The sequence below is a fragment of the Porites lutea genome, chromosome 6 (genome assembly GCF_958299795.1).
Source record: "Porites lutea chromosome 6, jaPorLute2.1, whole genome shotgun sequence".
NCBI lineage: Eukaryota > Metazoa > Cnidaria > Anthozoa > Scleractinia > Poritidae > Porites > Porites lutea.
Window position 1 is genome coordinate 9,400,672 of NC_133206.1, and position 14,404 is coordinate 9,415,075.

The 14,404-nt window shown below is 39.7% G+C and overlaps 1 protein-coding gene across 1 annotated transcript; it reads left to right on the top strand.

Moving 5' to 3' along the window:
- Nucleotides 1–5,858: 5,858 nt before the first annotated feature.
- On the top strand, nt 5,859–12,304 carry LOC140941851 (low-density lipoprotein receptor-related protein 6-like). Its single transcript, XM_073390857.1, has 5 exons — nt 5,859–5,982; nt 8,468–8,858; nt 9,359–9,741; nt 10,461–10,589; nt 11,901–12,304. Exons 1-5 carry the CDS (start codon nt 5,859–5,861, stop codon nt 12,302–12,304), a joined length of 1,431 nt encoding a protein of 476 aa, XP_073246958.1.
- Nucleotides 12,305–14,404: the final 2,100 nt, after the last annotated feature.

Sequence of the window (14,404 nt, forward strand, 5' to 3'; positions counted from 1 at the left end):
TAGTTAAGCATACCAGCCCTAAAACCCCTTTTCGTTTATTAATGATCATTTATTTAATAAAGGGAAGACCGAACGCCAAGACAACATACAACAAAAATATATAAATACTACAGCCAACTGATCCTTTTCTAAATGTTTTTCTAACTAAAATCCGAAAAAAACTTCTTCAGAATGAATTAATGCAAAATGGTTCACAACAGTTAAACAATGAACAAAAAATGTACAAAAGCAAGAGCATTGTTGTAGACTGTTTAATTTCAGTTTTTATCTAGTTGTATGGGGAGTATGTTCGTTTGCTTCGGTCACCACGTACTGCGTGACCGGTTAAGTGCTTCCCTCGTGGAAGCATGTTGCAAATTCGCACCATTTCCGTGGGTGGTGACCACCTACCCCTCCCCTAAGTCAACATTAACACTTACTACTCACTTAGGACAAAAACTGTGACTTAAGGGAGGGGTAGGTGGTCAGTTACCCATAAACTTCAACTGATCCGACAAACGCCTGCTTCTGTTCTTATTTGAATCAACAGACCAAGGTTTTGGCCGCTTACATGGAGGAAGTTGCCAAGATTCAGTAGCAAGAATTATGATTGACATGATGAAGACCACGTTCAAGAGAGATCTTAGGATGGTTCTAATTAACAATTTTACGCTGCCTTAGAGTAACAAAATTCGTTTTCAGAGTTCTTGTTTCCTTTGGGCAGCCTTTATGGGTTGGCTGTCTAATGGCTTTACGGGCTCGAGGAAGAGGAGACGATAAGAGCTAGAAGAGAACGCTTGCACGGAAGGACCCGCTGCTAAAGTGCATTTTGTGTAGCAAAACAGTTTATTTAGTTCGGATTTTTCAACAACTGAATAAATAGTGGTCCCTTTCAAAGTCGCCTTGCAAGTTCTTTTACGTCTTATGATTGTAACTTTGAAAAAGACTGTTCACAGTCGCCTCGCCTCTTTTCAAGGTCGACCGCCGATCAAGATGGTGGCCACTCGAACTTGGGGGTTTACCTCGGTGTGAAAAATACTTTTAGTTATATCTTTGTTTAATACCTATTATTTTTGTAGGTTCTTTTTTGTTGACTTCTCTGTTTCCTTTGGTTTTACGACACTCGTGAGTCTTACTGGTTCGTGCACCGAGGATGACCGAGCTTTCAGCAAAAAGTTGTTAACTGGTTTTAAGGAAAAACTACATACCGTGGACTTGGTAGACAATACTCAGTCCTCCTTTCCTTTTAAAATACGTACGTCGAGTAATCCCAGCGAGTACTTTCGCAAAACACGCGCCTGTTGATCTAAAAAGGATTGGAGCGAGAGGAGAAAATATTTTTCTTCTCGTGCTTACGCCTTCGTTTCCTCCGTGTCCGTCTAACCGGCGTGCTACCTCATTACGTAGGTCTAATAAATAAGAGACGGCTCTCAGCCTATGGATTGTAACGGTTGTGACTGGAATGGATACCCTAAATGAAGTTGCCTATACCATAGAGCCCCGACTTCTCGAACCATCAGTTTTTTCGAAATTTCTCATACTTCGAACCAAACCTAACCGTTTCCTTTACCAGTCAAACACTGTAATTTTACTCCCGATTTTTGGAACCTTCCAATGGTTCGAACCAATTTCCTTTTCCCGGGGTGGTTAAAAAAATCGGGATATCACTGTACTTCTCCCTTTTCCTTGCCCAACAGGCCTTCTCCGATTTACACAATTTTCAAAATAAATATGCCAAATAAATAGGTCTCTACTAGGAGTCTACTACGTATACTGCGCTGTGTTTTATCTTGTAATAATCGCGAGCAAGCGAGAATGAGATTATTTTTTCTTGTCACGAAGTGTCCAACCTGTTTTGGGGGGTACCCATTCTAGTCACAGTTTAAAGACTACCATTAGAAGTGTGGCCTGGAAATATACTCCTCTAAACAAACCGTCGCGGAGAAAAGAAGAAGGAATAGGCCACTTTCCAGATATATAAATTCAGCATGATAGCGAGTCTTGCTGACACAAACAAAGAAAATGTATAATCATGCTTATTCATTTTCGTTGTTTGTGCCCTCTTAGACTCGCTATCATATGCTGAATTTTAATATATCGAAAGCGGCCTATTGCCTTGGCTGTGGTTTAAAATTAGCTTTTTTCCAACTAAGGCCATCCTCTTTTTTTTTCTCCGTTTACCGTCGTCCGACCGACCCAAATTTTTGGCATTTTCCAAACAAAAAAGTAACGACGTAGTTACACCATATTTCACTTAAAACAATTCTTTTAATCTGAAAAATGAGCATAGTAACAGCATAGAGAAAAACAGGAACAAAAACATGAACATTTTTCACAGTATATTGTACATTTTGTTAATCCAAATATGTGAATGTTAACATTTAACGTCGTCCAGGGGTACCAGCGCCTACTATTCCAAGACTTCTTGTGTAATCATTACAGTTAAGGCCATGAATAGTCTTGTAGCACTCTAGTAAAGATAGATAAGACCTCCTTGATTAAGGACTGGACCGCCCAAGCATTGCCAGTCTTTCTTCGTACGGAGAGTCCCTAGATGACATCGGGAGAGCGTTCGAGGCCCTACGTTGGACTCGTTCAAGAGCGTCAATGTTCTTCTGTTAATAGGGTGACCAGAGAGGGACAGCATATAGGTGGTTTTCATACAATCTCGGGAGACACAAATAACAATGGTCAAATGAACAAATGCTGATGGACAGACAAAGCGAGCTAATGAGCGATCTTTTGTTTTCCGTCCACCAGCATGGCGGCGATGACGTGACGTGAAAACCACCTATTCCAGAATGGGTATAACCAAGGCCTTGTACAGACGAGAAAAGACTTCCTTGTTTCCTGAACCAACATTCCTTTTAAGCAAACCCGCAATCTTGTTGGCTTTATTTACAACTTTCTGCGTTTGGGTGTTCCAGGATAGATTAGACGTCAATGACACCCCCAAATCAACCGTTTCGGTGACAGACTGAAGCGTACAACCAGAGAGCTTGTAAGGATAGCTAGTATGATCTCTCGCATGGGTAACACGTAGAACCTCACATTTGGCAGGGTGAAAACGAAGTTGCCAATTTTTACTCCATTTCTGTAGCGTGTTGAGGTCACATTGAAGTTGTTTCTCGTCGTTTTCACCGTAAATAATCATGTAAACCTTGCTGTCATCTGCAAACAAGCGCATGCTCGACCTTACGCCAGTTGCAATATCGTTAATATAGGCAAGGAACAGGACTGGCCCAAGTACACTACCTTGGGGAACACCAGAGGTGACCATCGTCCAAGGAGAAAAGTGCCCACGGAATGAGACTCTTTGTTTTTTACCAACGGTAAAGTTGGTAAGCCAGTTAAGGAGATTTCCACCAATTCCATATCCCTTCAACTTCGCCGGGAGACGCTGATGAGGAACAGAGTGCTTTTGTAAAATCTAGTAAAATTACGTCTACTTTATGCGACTCATTTCTTGCTTTGGCCCATGAATGGAAAGTATCGAGCAATTGCGATAGACAAGAACGCTTTTTCATGAAACCAATGATTGCTCGCCTATGAAGACTTGATGATCCGTCCAGAATTTTACAATCGATTTCCTGACAATCTTCTCGCAGATTTTACTTGCAATTTAGGTTAGAGAAACAGGTCTGTAGTTTTCTACTTTGTCTTTGGCTCCTTTCTTGTAAAGCGGAATGACATTTGCTATCTTCCAGTCATCGGGAATTTCACCACATTGACTTGCGGCGGAATACATTATCGCCAGTGACGTCCTCAGGCTTTTGTCTTTATCTCATGAATAAAATGCGGTGGATTCCCATTAAGATAAGGTCATATGCTATTTTTAAGTGGTTTAACCAGGCTGACAGGTTTCCTAGTTACCTTTAAGTCGGTAATTGTCTTGGTTTTCGACTGGTTGATTAGAAAATACAGTCTAACCTCGCGCAAATCGTGCATGCTAATGAGGGCGAAGGCAAATTAAGACTTTTTTTTATTATTTTTATTTTCTCTCATCCACATCGACCCCACATCGACCCTACATCGATCCCATATCGACCCTACATCGACCCAACTTCGACCCAACATTGACCCCACATCGACCCCATATCGACCCCACATCGACCCTACATCGCCCCTTCACTCGACGTTTATTTCAACACAGTTTCTTTGGATAGTAAAGCTGCGCAGAGTATGAAAAGGAGTTGGGTGGAAAACCAGTCTTATGTATTAACCGCTGCAGGGCCAGGTTGCAGAAAACCTCCAGTAAAGTGCTCTTTTAATTTACCTTATGGGTACACTAACCGGTGTTGCATAAAAGACACCGTTATGACGACATTATAATGGAATTTTATGGCTAGGCATTTGATAATGGTTTGCAGGCCAAGACGGCAGGTTCCAAGCCTATCTTATTTCCAGCCAATCAGAATTTAGGGCGTTCCGGACTATATCATTCTTAGGGGCGCTTTTCCATGTGCTCGCCCCCTTTCGATCGCTCACCATCACGTTGTTCACATTGCTGGTTTGAACCAATTTTCAGCATTTTCCACCACCTCCCCCTCCGCCTGCCTGTGAATTAATTCCTAGTGTGTTTCTCTTTCTTTTCTTAGTGGGTGGCGGTTTTTTCCCCCACCTTTGCTGAAGAGATATTTAGTTTATTATATATTGGCAGATCTTGAAAATAAAGTTCGTCACGTTTGGTGGCCAAATTTTCTCCAACCAAATCCGACTCTGTGTTTATCTCCTCAGCAAACAAGTGCGCCGCCACGCAGAGCCCTTGGTCACGCAATGCAAGGTTTTCAGCGTCCTTCTAACCGAAAAAATGGCTTGATATAAAAACACACTTAGCTATAACACTCTCGTAAATTTCTATCCTACGTAAGTACGGGCCGGTAACTTAGAAACGTACGAAAGTGGTTCACTTAAGGAAACACTTAAACTTTGTTATTGTAATAGTTATGTAATGGATATTCTTAAATACCTCACTCTGTTTTACCAGTAAACTGTCAATAAGTATGAAAAAGATGTATTGTTATGGAATGCTATTAACCTTCTGTTAAATGAATTGGAGAAAACGATGAGGAAGAAGAGGCCACGAGAGAAAACCACAATACTGTGAATACTACTACTGTACTGCGAACACCGCAATGAATCGAGACCAAAGGGGTTTGAAGAAAAAACATGCTGAACTTGTGAGATCGTCCTTTTCTAATCTTTTGAAATTTTTGAAATCTATTGAAACTGATGACATCTTAAATCAGATAGTAATATAAAATGCTTGAATTTTTACTCTTAGAAAAGTCAGTGATGATGTTAGAAATCGCTAAAATAAATAAAGCAAAAAAACCTCCCTAAATTCGCCTCACAGTAAAAAAATTATCGTTACCTACAATACAGATACGGGCCCAAAAAAATTGCGGTAAATTTACGGGCCAAGGAGGGGACGGCTTTTTAAAATTATTTTCTCGCGTTGGAAGCCGGCTGAACGTTTCGCAAACGGGCTCAGAAATGGCGAAAACAAATCAGAAAGGTTTGGTTGCTGATGATCTCAACCTGATTTCTAAGCTCCCTCAGGAAGTGATCTCAACGTGACACCAATTTGCGGATTCCGCTGTCGTAGCCTGCGAGCAAGCTCTCCTATTTGGGCAAGTGAAGCGACACTCGCGAGAATGCGCGTTCTCGCGAGACTCGCCTCACTCAGGCTACCGCTGTCGTTAATACGTTTGCAGTCCGTTTTAGACGGATCAGTCTGAAGCTGCAAACTAAAAACGCCCCAGATCGAAAGGTCACGAGAGTATAAATTGTATAATCTTATGGTATACGTGAGTCAAGGATAGCCTGCGAGTGTTAAATTTTCTTCGCTGCAATACAGGCAATAACATCCGTGAACCATGAGGACTTTACTGTTTATGCTGTTTGTTACAACAGTGGAGACTCAAATCTCTACCACAAAAGACGCCCCTCAGTTGCGGTCGGTTTTACCATCGAAGGCTCCCGAAAACGCCGGAATACAAGGTAAGTCAAATGGTTTGCCCCGCAAAGAAAAAAAAACATAAGGTAAGTATAAAAATATATGCCTTTGTCTTTATGGCCGGTAGCCGGTCAAGCTTTTCAAAACACTAAATGACCAGCAGTCCGATATTTTTTAAAAAAATTGACAATTCAAAGAATCCTAGCCGAACCAAACTGTATCATATATCAATTAAGAAAATTCAATCGATCCTGAAATGCTATACAGATCTGAAGTCTAGTGCTTGATCCACGCTGGATTCAGAAAACGAAACCGTGTTCTGTTAGATTTAGTTTTTCATCAAATGCTGACCAAAAACACTAATTAAGTGACTAGCCTCCCACGCAGACGTTCTTTTGGCTCGTCATGCAAGTAATCCCCTACCTCTCGTCTGCGTGGGAGGCTACTAAGTGACCAGCAGTCCGATATCTTGACCAATTTGAGTATTCAAAGAATCAGTAACTCTGGAATGTTTATGTGCATTCCTTTGGTGAAAATCGTCCAACCTGAGTCGTTTGGTACCTAAGATTTAATGCAGATAGCTTCGAGAATCGAGAACTTGTTGTCTCCTCATCTGTGAAGAGTTGGCGCAAAAATTTTGAGCACGTCAAACAAGTCACCCAACTAATGGTCACTAAAGTGTTACACCGGAAGGTGAAGAATATTATTCTCTCTACCTTAATGAGGGGCACCCAACGACGGTTTTCTGTAAAATATCTGTTCGGTCAGAAGCAAATATTGCCTAGAATTTTCTATAGCTTGAGGACGACTAAAAAATTCTAAATCATCGTTCCATTCATGTACAATTTTCTACGCCTACCTTATAAACTTGCTACGATTTTCTGAAGTTTAATTTTTCACATTTCACTGCCCAGGTTAGGCTACTTTTCTTACGAAAAAGAAACCTAAAATTTGGGGATTCGAAAATGTGATGGAGAGAGGAATCAGAATGATACTGAAAAGAAAACAAGCTGGAAAAAGACAAAAGAAGTGTATACGCAAGCATGGCCTGAACAGAAAAAATCTTTGAAGTAAAAGATTTAACCATAATCAGAACAGGGGGGCTTGAGGCCCCTCCCTTGTTAAAAAGTTAAATAACTTCAAAACCGTTCAAGCTATGACCTCCAAATTTAGCGACTTTTCATGAAATTTAACTGGGGACATTTTAAAATCGTCGTGACGTCTACGTCAACAACCGAATTTTGACAACCATGTTTAATTTTTTTTTAATTCGCATTTTTTCGGTTTAATTTCTATTTTACTTATTGAATTCCTATATTACACTAAATTTAGCATTATTATATCAAATTTATTATATCTGCTACTGTTTTCCAGGGTATTTGGTGACTAATTTGGGAAAAGTATGAATTGAAATGACCCGCAAATGACAGTAAGTTCAATTTTCTTTCGGAAGTTCATACCTTATAGTTTCTTTTACTTCCTAAGCATCCTTTTATACACAGATAAAATTCCCTATCACGATTACCTCGATTTGTATGGGTTTTAAGCAAAATAAAATACATTTATTAAATTTATTCAGAGTTGCTAATCCAAAATAGCAGATATGTCTAGTTCTTTCTTAAATGACGTCATCGTGTCATCACTGCTATTATTAAATTTTGATATTGTGTTCAGTAGCCAACTCTTGATTTTATCAGGCACCTTACTATTAAAGTATTTTTCGCTTTATGGCTACTTTGAAGGGAATTTGGATTCTGTCAGTAAATTCAACAATATGGCGTGAATGACGTCAAATTATGTCATTTTGTTAATCAAGCTACGTTTAAATGTTGGAAATGATAAGTACATTATTTTGTGTAATATTAGTGGCCGTATCATGAACGGTTTTGAATTTATAGAGGGGTAGGGTCTGAAAAGCGTTAAAGAGGAACCTTTTGGGTTATTTATATAATCAACGTGTTTTGTGCTGGGGAATTCTTCTAAAAATACCTCAAATCGATGAGCAGTGCACCTCAGCTTGCGATAGGATCATCCGCTACTGGTCAGCGGATGCTCCACTTTGACAGCTGTCAACTGACATGGAAACGTCGGTTTTCACTTTAATAACAAGCAAGGCAGCAAGGATGATACTGCGATCCTAAAACAAATAAGTTTTCAAGGCATCAACATGACACTAAAAACTCTCAAGAACGAGGCATTCACCTCCAAGACAGACTGCTCATTTGAACTCATCGGGTGCAGATGGCTGATAGAATTATATAAACTGACTCCAGAATCTCTGTTGAAGGCTATCCCAGCTTGGAAAAAAACAAAATGAACATTCCATATCACGTGTCTTCCACAATTCATCAACAGTGTCATGTTGATGTCTCGGAATAAATGACATGTCATAACATGAAGCAGTCAGTCTGTTTGTCTCACGGTCACGTTACAGCCAAAATTTCTTGGATGGATACACTACCAGATTTTCGTAATTGGCGTAGCTCTACTTTTATACTTAATTGCGTTGCCACTGTATATTCCCAACAGTGCCAGAAGCATTTCTGTTGTATGCAAATCATAAAGATATCAGGAGAGTCTCCCTGGACACCAATAATGATTCATTGATTCCCTTGGTCGGTGTCAAAGAGGCATATGCTCTAGACTTCAATGTACAGGAGATGCAAATCTACTGGACAGATACATCCCTCAGGTCTATAAACAGAGCTTTCCTCAATGGAAGCCAAATTAAGCACTTGATTGTTGTGGACTTGCCTCACCCTGATGGTTTGGCTGTAGACTGGATAGCCAAAAACCTGTACTGGACAGACTCTAAACATCAGAGAATAGAGGTGGCAAGACTTAATGGACAGCACAGGAAGATGTTGATTTGGAGGGACTTGTGGAAGCCGCGTGAACTTACTGTCAATCCAGTATCGGGGTAGGCGTGCAAAGGACAAATAAAATTTCTCGATGAATCCTTTACAGAGTTTCTTGCTGAATTTTTTTAAGACACAAATTTGAAACCACACAGAGCGTAGATTTAAAGTTAAATTTCCCAGGCTGTTGTGATAATGAAGGTCAATTCTCAGTCTGCAAGTTTCATGCTTTGCTGACCATGATGTTAACTTTCACGAAAAGAAACTAAGAGCCCAAGTTCAATTGAAAGTCGAGGGTGCATTGAAGAATGCTCTTCGCAACTACTGACTTCATGTCGCAGAAATTCTTCGTTTAATATTTATAAAAAATCATAAGTCTATTTGAATAAAGAATCTAGCATTTTATTCTGAGTGCCAGCCACCCCTTCAATTTATGATATGAAAATTGGTACGTTTTTAGCAATACTGAAAACATTCCAACGTTTTCTATCGCATTTCTCAAATACCTACTTTGCTTGTGTAATGGCAGGTTTGGTTAAGGTCTTTCTTATTTGTACTACAGACATATGTACTGGGCAAATGGTGGAAGGGAGCCAACAATAGAGAGAGCAGACTTGGATGGCTCCAACAGACGCTTGATTGTCAATGTAACACGTCCAACTGGCTTGACAATTGACTATTCATTGGGGCTCATTTTCTGGGTTGATATTGAGAACCAGGTTATTGAGTGTGCAAACTTAGATGGAACAAACCGTCGAGTAGTTGCGTCAGGTCTTCCCATGCCTTTTGCCTTAACACAGTACAAGGATTATATTTACTGGACTGACCATGCGCTTAACTTAATCTATCGTGCAAACAAGACAAATGGATTGGACCAGACAAGAATCAAATCCCACACTGATGACATAACGGATATTCTAGTGTTTCACAGCAGTAGGCAAGAAGGTTGTGTATAATCATTTTTTTTTTAATACTGTTATCCCTACAAGCCCAAATTTAATTGTACATTGACTTCCTGTGGTACTGTATTTGTAGGACAACCATGACCATTATTTTAACCTGATGTATGTATGTCGATAAGAAAGGTACAAATGTATGTAGGTTTGAAGACAGAGTTTGATTAGTACATGTACATGAAGGCAACTTAATTCAGCAAGGGTCGTCCTCAACCTACTCTGAACTAACAGTAATCGCGATTAATAAAGTGCACATGAGATTCCAGATCATGCGTGATAATGCATGTTTTGGCAATTGGGAAAGTGTGTGATGGAAATTGGAAGCAGATCTGTATTGAAATGAATTTACAACCTTAAATACAGATAGTAAACAGCATGTGTAAAAAATGATGATACTTCAAAATTAAAAGACTAAGGAGTATGCACAAGGATTGATGTAATGGAATTTCCTCAAAAGCTTCTGTACTAGAACTGGATCTCACATCAAGTACTATACTGCACTGTTACACGTAAATGAACAGAAATTTTATGATGTGTTCAAAGGAGAATCACGTGAAGATAATGCACGTTCAGGAATCATCATTGGTATACTTTTTGCTATTTTCTTTTTATGGTGTTTCCAAAGGACTTAAAAGGCGTTTTATGCCTAAATTGCACCTTAGACCTTGTTTGGTGAGCTTTGCCTAACACGTTTGCTTGTTTCTTTAGGATGGAATTCCTGTGCCAGGCATAATGGCGGATGCAGCCACCTTTGCCTGGATAAACCGGGCAAACGAATGGTGTGTTCCTGCCCAACTCACTACACCCTGTCGTCAACAGACATTAAGACTTGCAATGGTTAGTATTGTCCAACGTGAAAACGGTTTGTCACTAACAATTAAAGAGAATCCCTATTTCTAAAGCTCTGAGTTTCCCAAATCTCCAAACCGATATTGTTTTCATTCCCAACTCACGTTCCGTTATAAATAGTAAACGACAAACATTATTGCTCGAGTCATAGAAAGTTTACATTACGCAATAAAAGATCATTACAGCATGTACATTTAAATAAGTTTGTTACAAAAAGAAGGAAACTTGAATGAAGAATGGAAAGGAGAGGGGCACGTCTAGGTCAACTAATATTGTGTCCCTAAAATAACGTAATATACCACATAACATCGCGACTTTATCGACCAGTCAGGTCAATATTCAGAGTTAAATATCGTAGAAATCCGATAATAACGGCCTCCGTTAGGTCCCTTTATTTTCGGATTTAGCAGGCCAAAGGGGCCGTTACTTTCGGGTAGCCGTTACTTTCGGATGGTTAGAAAACATTTGTAATTCAGCACTGGTTTTACACAAAGAGGACGCATAACAGACATAAAAGAGGTCCTTCAGGTTGGAGGCTGGTTACGGTATTCATTATCCATGTAAGCAAAGTAAACTGTAACAAAAAAGGCTCAAATGTTCGTATACTATACGTCGAAAATAATGTTCGTATTATGTGACAACTGTGATCACAAATACAGCTCTTATCTGTTTTCACGCGTTTTAGTTACTATGTTACCCGTATCCTTTGTTTATGAAAATACGGTACACAACTAAAATAGGAAAATATTGTGTGGCATTTGTTGTAAATTAAATAGGAAAATATTATTCGACCCCTACCTACTTGTATTTGTAACTACATACCGCACCTCTTGAAATGTTACATTAATGGTACAAAAATTATATATATGTTTTTTGAGTGGTCATTTTTTCAGGGGCTGCTATTATCGGGGGCGCCGTTACTTTCGGGGTTTAATAGCAAGGTAAAAAATTAACGTTACTTTCGGGAGAGAATTCTACGGTACCATCAACTGACGTGATACAACTCACTCATCTGAAACATACATGTAGGTTGTCAAAACGTCTGTCACTGTCAACAACAGTCCTGTTGAGGACTATGCAAACCCGGACAATCATGCTCCACTTACTTCCAAAAATGACTCCTGGGTTAAGACCTTTTACATTAATACTGACTTGACTTCTTTACACCTCACTGCGCTATCTGTAAATTTATTTCATCCCAATGTTTCAAACTACGTCATGTAGAAATGTAATGAACGTTACTGTTATCCCTGTGATGGCAGGATGAAACTCTTACAATCCTTCTCGTATTTTTTACAGCTCCTCGAGTATTCATGCTCTTCAGCACCACAACTGACATTCGGAGAATCCTATTCAACTCATCAGACAACCTAGAAGTCGTTTTACCTGTGCGTGGTCTGACGGATGTTCGTGCCATTGATTATGATGTCAATAGTCACCTCATCTACTGGATCGACAGTGCAGCGAAAGAAATAAGACGTGCTTTTCAAAATGGTAGCAATGCCAAGTCGATAGTCCGTGGAGAAGATTCCTCGCCTTACGATCTGGCTATTGACTCATACGGACAACAGCTGTTCTGGACAGACAGTGTGAAAAACAGCATAAACGTTTATAGCTTAAGAAAAGGGGTGTCTATGGGTGTGGTCTTTCATGAGAGAGGTGTGCATCCACGGTCTATCGTGCTTTATCCAGAGAAGGGGTGAGTGAATTCTTTTTAATGCTGTTTGATTTATTTTATTTTAATTGGTTAGTAATTCCCTTAGCAATGGGCTAGATTTGCTAGATTGCAGAATACCAGGGCCACTAAATATCTAACTTAAAAAGCTGCTCCCGCAGTCCCACAGTCGTTCGATTTGTATAATAAATTCTGATATCGTCTGCGGGACTGTGTGAGCACTCGTTTTACTTCGGCATAATACAACACGACTGCCGGACTGCAGGAGTAGTTTTTTAAGTGAGATATTTAGTGGGCTGGGTATTCTGCATCGCTATTTCTTTCCACATAAACCAATACAAAAATTGATTCTAATCAGTTTTTACCCTTTTCAGACAAATGTTCTTTACCAATGAAAAACCGGAGAAGAAATCTATCGTGCGTGCAACAATGGCTGGCGCGCACAAGTTGACACTCTTCAGCGCGGCATCCCCGGGGGATTTGGCGGTGGACAAGGCGAGAAACAGACTTTACTGGACAGACACTACTATGAAAAGGATTGAGTATGCCGATCTCACAGGTACAGGTTCGCTCTTAAATGCATTGTATGATTGCCACTCTTTTGTTTGTTGCATATTTTGTCAAAACAAACAAACAAACAAACAAAACAAAAACAAATTAGTCACTTAGATTAGAACCAGTGACAATAAACTAAGTATCCATTGGTTGGCAAGATTGAAACGTTTTAGTACAGAAACGTGTGAACTTTCTTGGTGTGGTCAAAAGCGAAGCAAGAAGAAAGAAAAATGCACGGTTATTTTAAATTTTTCAGTAGTGGTTTTCTTCTTTTTAAAAGGCCAATTTTCTGTTGCTAGCGCTCTTTAAAAGAGGTTCGCTCCTTAGTCTCCTTTAACAACGTAGTCCGCGTTTAACTGCGAAAAAAAAATATTAACATGTTGACAAGGTCATTTTTTGGCGACCATTTTCTTAACGTGTTACATGAAAGTAGATCTTGATTAAAATAAGGGCTTAGGGAATTGCACCCTCTTCCTCTTATTTTCAGCCCTCTTCTCTTGATGTCGATGAGAACTTCACGCAAGTTTAAAGTAAACGCCAACAACAACAGTTACAGTTAAAGAACTATACTAGTACTTGCATTGCGTCTTCAGTAATTAACACATGTAGCTCACAGTCGAATAAATATACCTTACAGGAATGAACCGGGCCACACTGATTGAGACAAATGTGTTACAGCCTGTTGGCTTAGCAGTCTATGGAAGTTATGTGTACTGGATAGATCGTGAGTCCCGCAATGTTATGAAAATCAGGGAGGATGACCGTCGTGGCCGAACAGTGCAAGCAGCTATTGATGATTTATCTGACATGATTGTCGTTGATACACTGAACACATTAGGTGTGAAAGTTCTTTCATTTTACACTTCTTCTTTTTGGTGATTTTTTATAATTCAAGTGGTTATAAATAAGGATTGTGTTGTAGTATTTGCTGGTCAGTATGTAGGGTGGTTTTGAGGGCTTATACGGCGTACAGGACGACGACAACGACAGCGTAAAGAAAAACTTAGGGTTAATAAGCCAAACAACCACTTTGCTCGGATCACTTCGTTTGGTGCATTTTTTACCGCCCTCTGTACAACTGGGCCGTTAGATTACTATATGCAATGCGATGTAGGTATGGGGTGGTTAATCAGACGATGCGAAGTATTCCTTTCCCTTTGCGAACTTTGTTGCGGCACCTACAAACAAAGTATAGGAAAATACTCCAACATTTGGCTTGAGTGCAGTGTAAAGGTTGAACGACCGGAAATTCACGTTATTAGGGGCCTTGTCAAGGCAGTCCAGTATTTTGTTTAATTTTGCCAATTACTCGCCCTCAATCGCTATGGAACTGAAAGTCAGCAAAGAAATTACAAGTAAATGACAAAATCAGAGACCCGAGACAAACATATATGTCTCCTGAGCATTATTCTTGAAGTTGCAAGAGGCAGGGATCATCTTTGAAAAACTGTTAGGCTGAACAGTCAAAAATCCTAATTTCAATCCGTTTCAGTCTTCTTCAATTTTGCCCATCCGTGACATCTGTTGTTTCTGTTATGTTATTTTAACCTTCCTTTAACGTTTTAAGCGGTTA

What these genes read in the sequence shown, in the direction of transcription:
- LOC140941851 (XM_073390857.1), top strand. Translation starts at nt 5,859, where the DNA reads ATGAGGACTTTACTGTTTATGCTGTTTGTTACAACAGTGGAGACTCAA. An exon ending in CGAAAACGCCGGAATACAAG is followed by an intron (nt 5,983 to 8,467) that starts GTAAGTCAAATG and finishes TATTCCCAACAG; the next exon opens with TGCCAGAAGCATTTCTGTTG. An exon ending in AGACATTAAGACTTGCAATG is followed by an intron (nt 10,590 to 11,900) that starts GTTAGTATTGTC and finishes TATTTTTTACAG; the next exon opens with CTCCTCGAGTATTCATGCTC.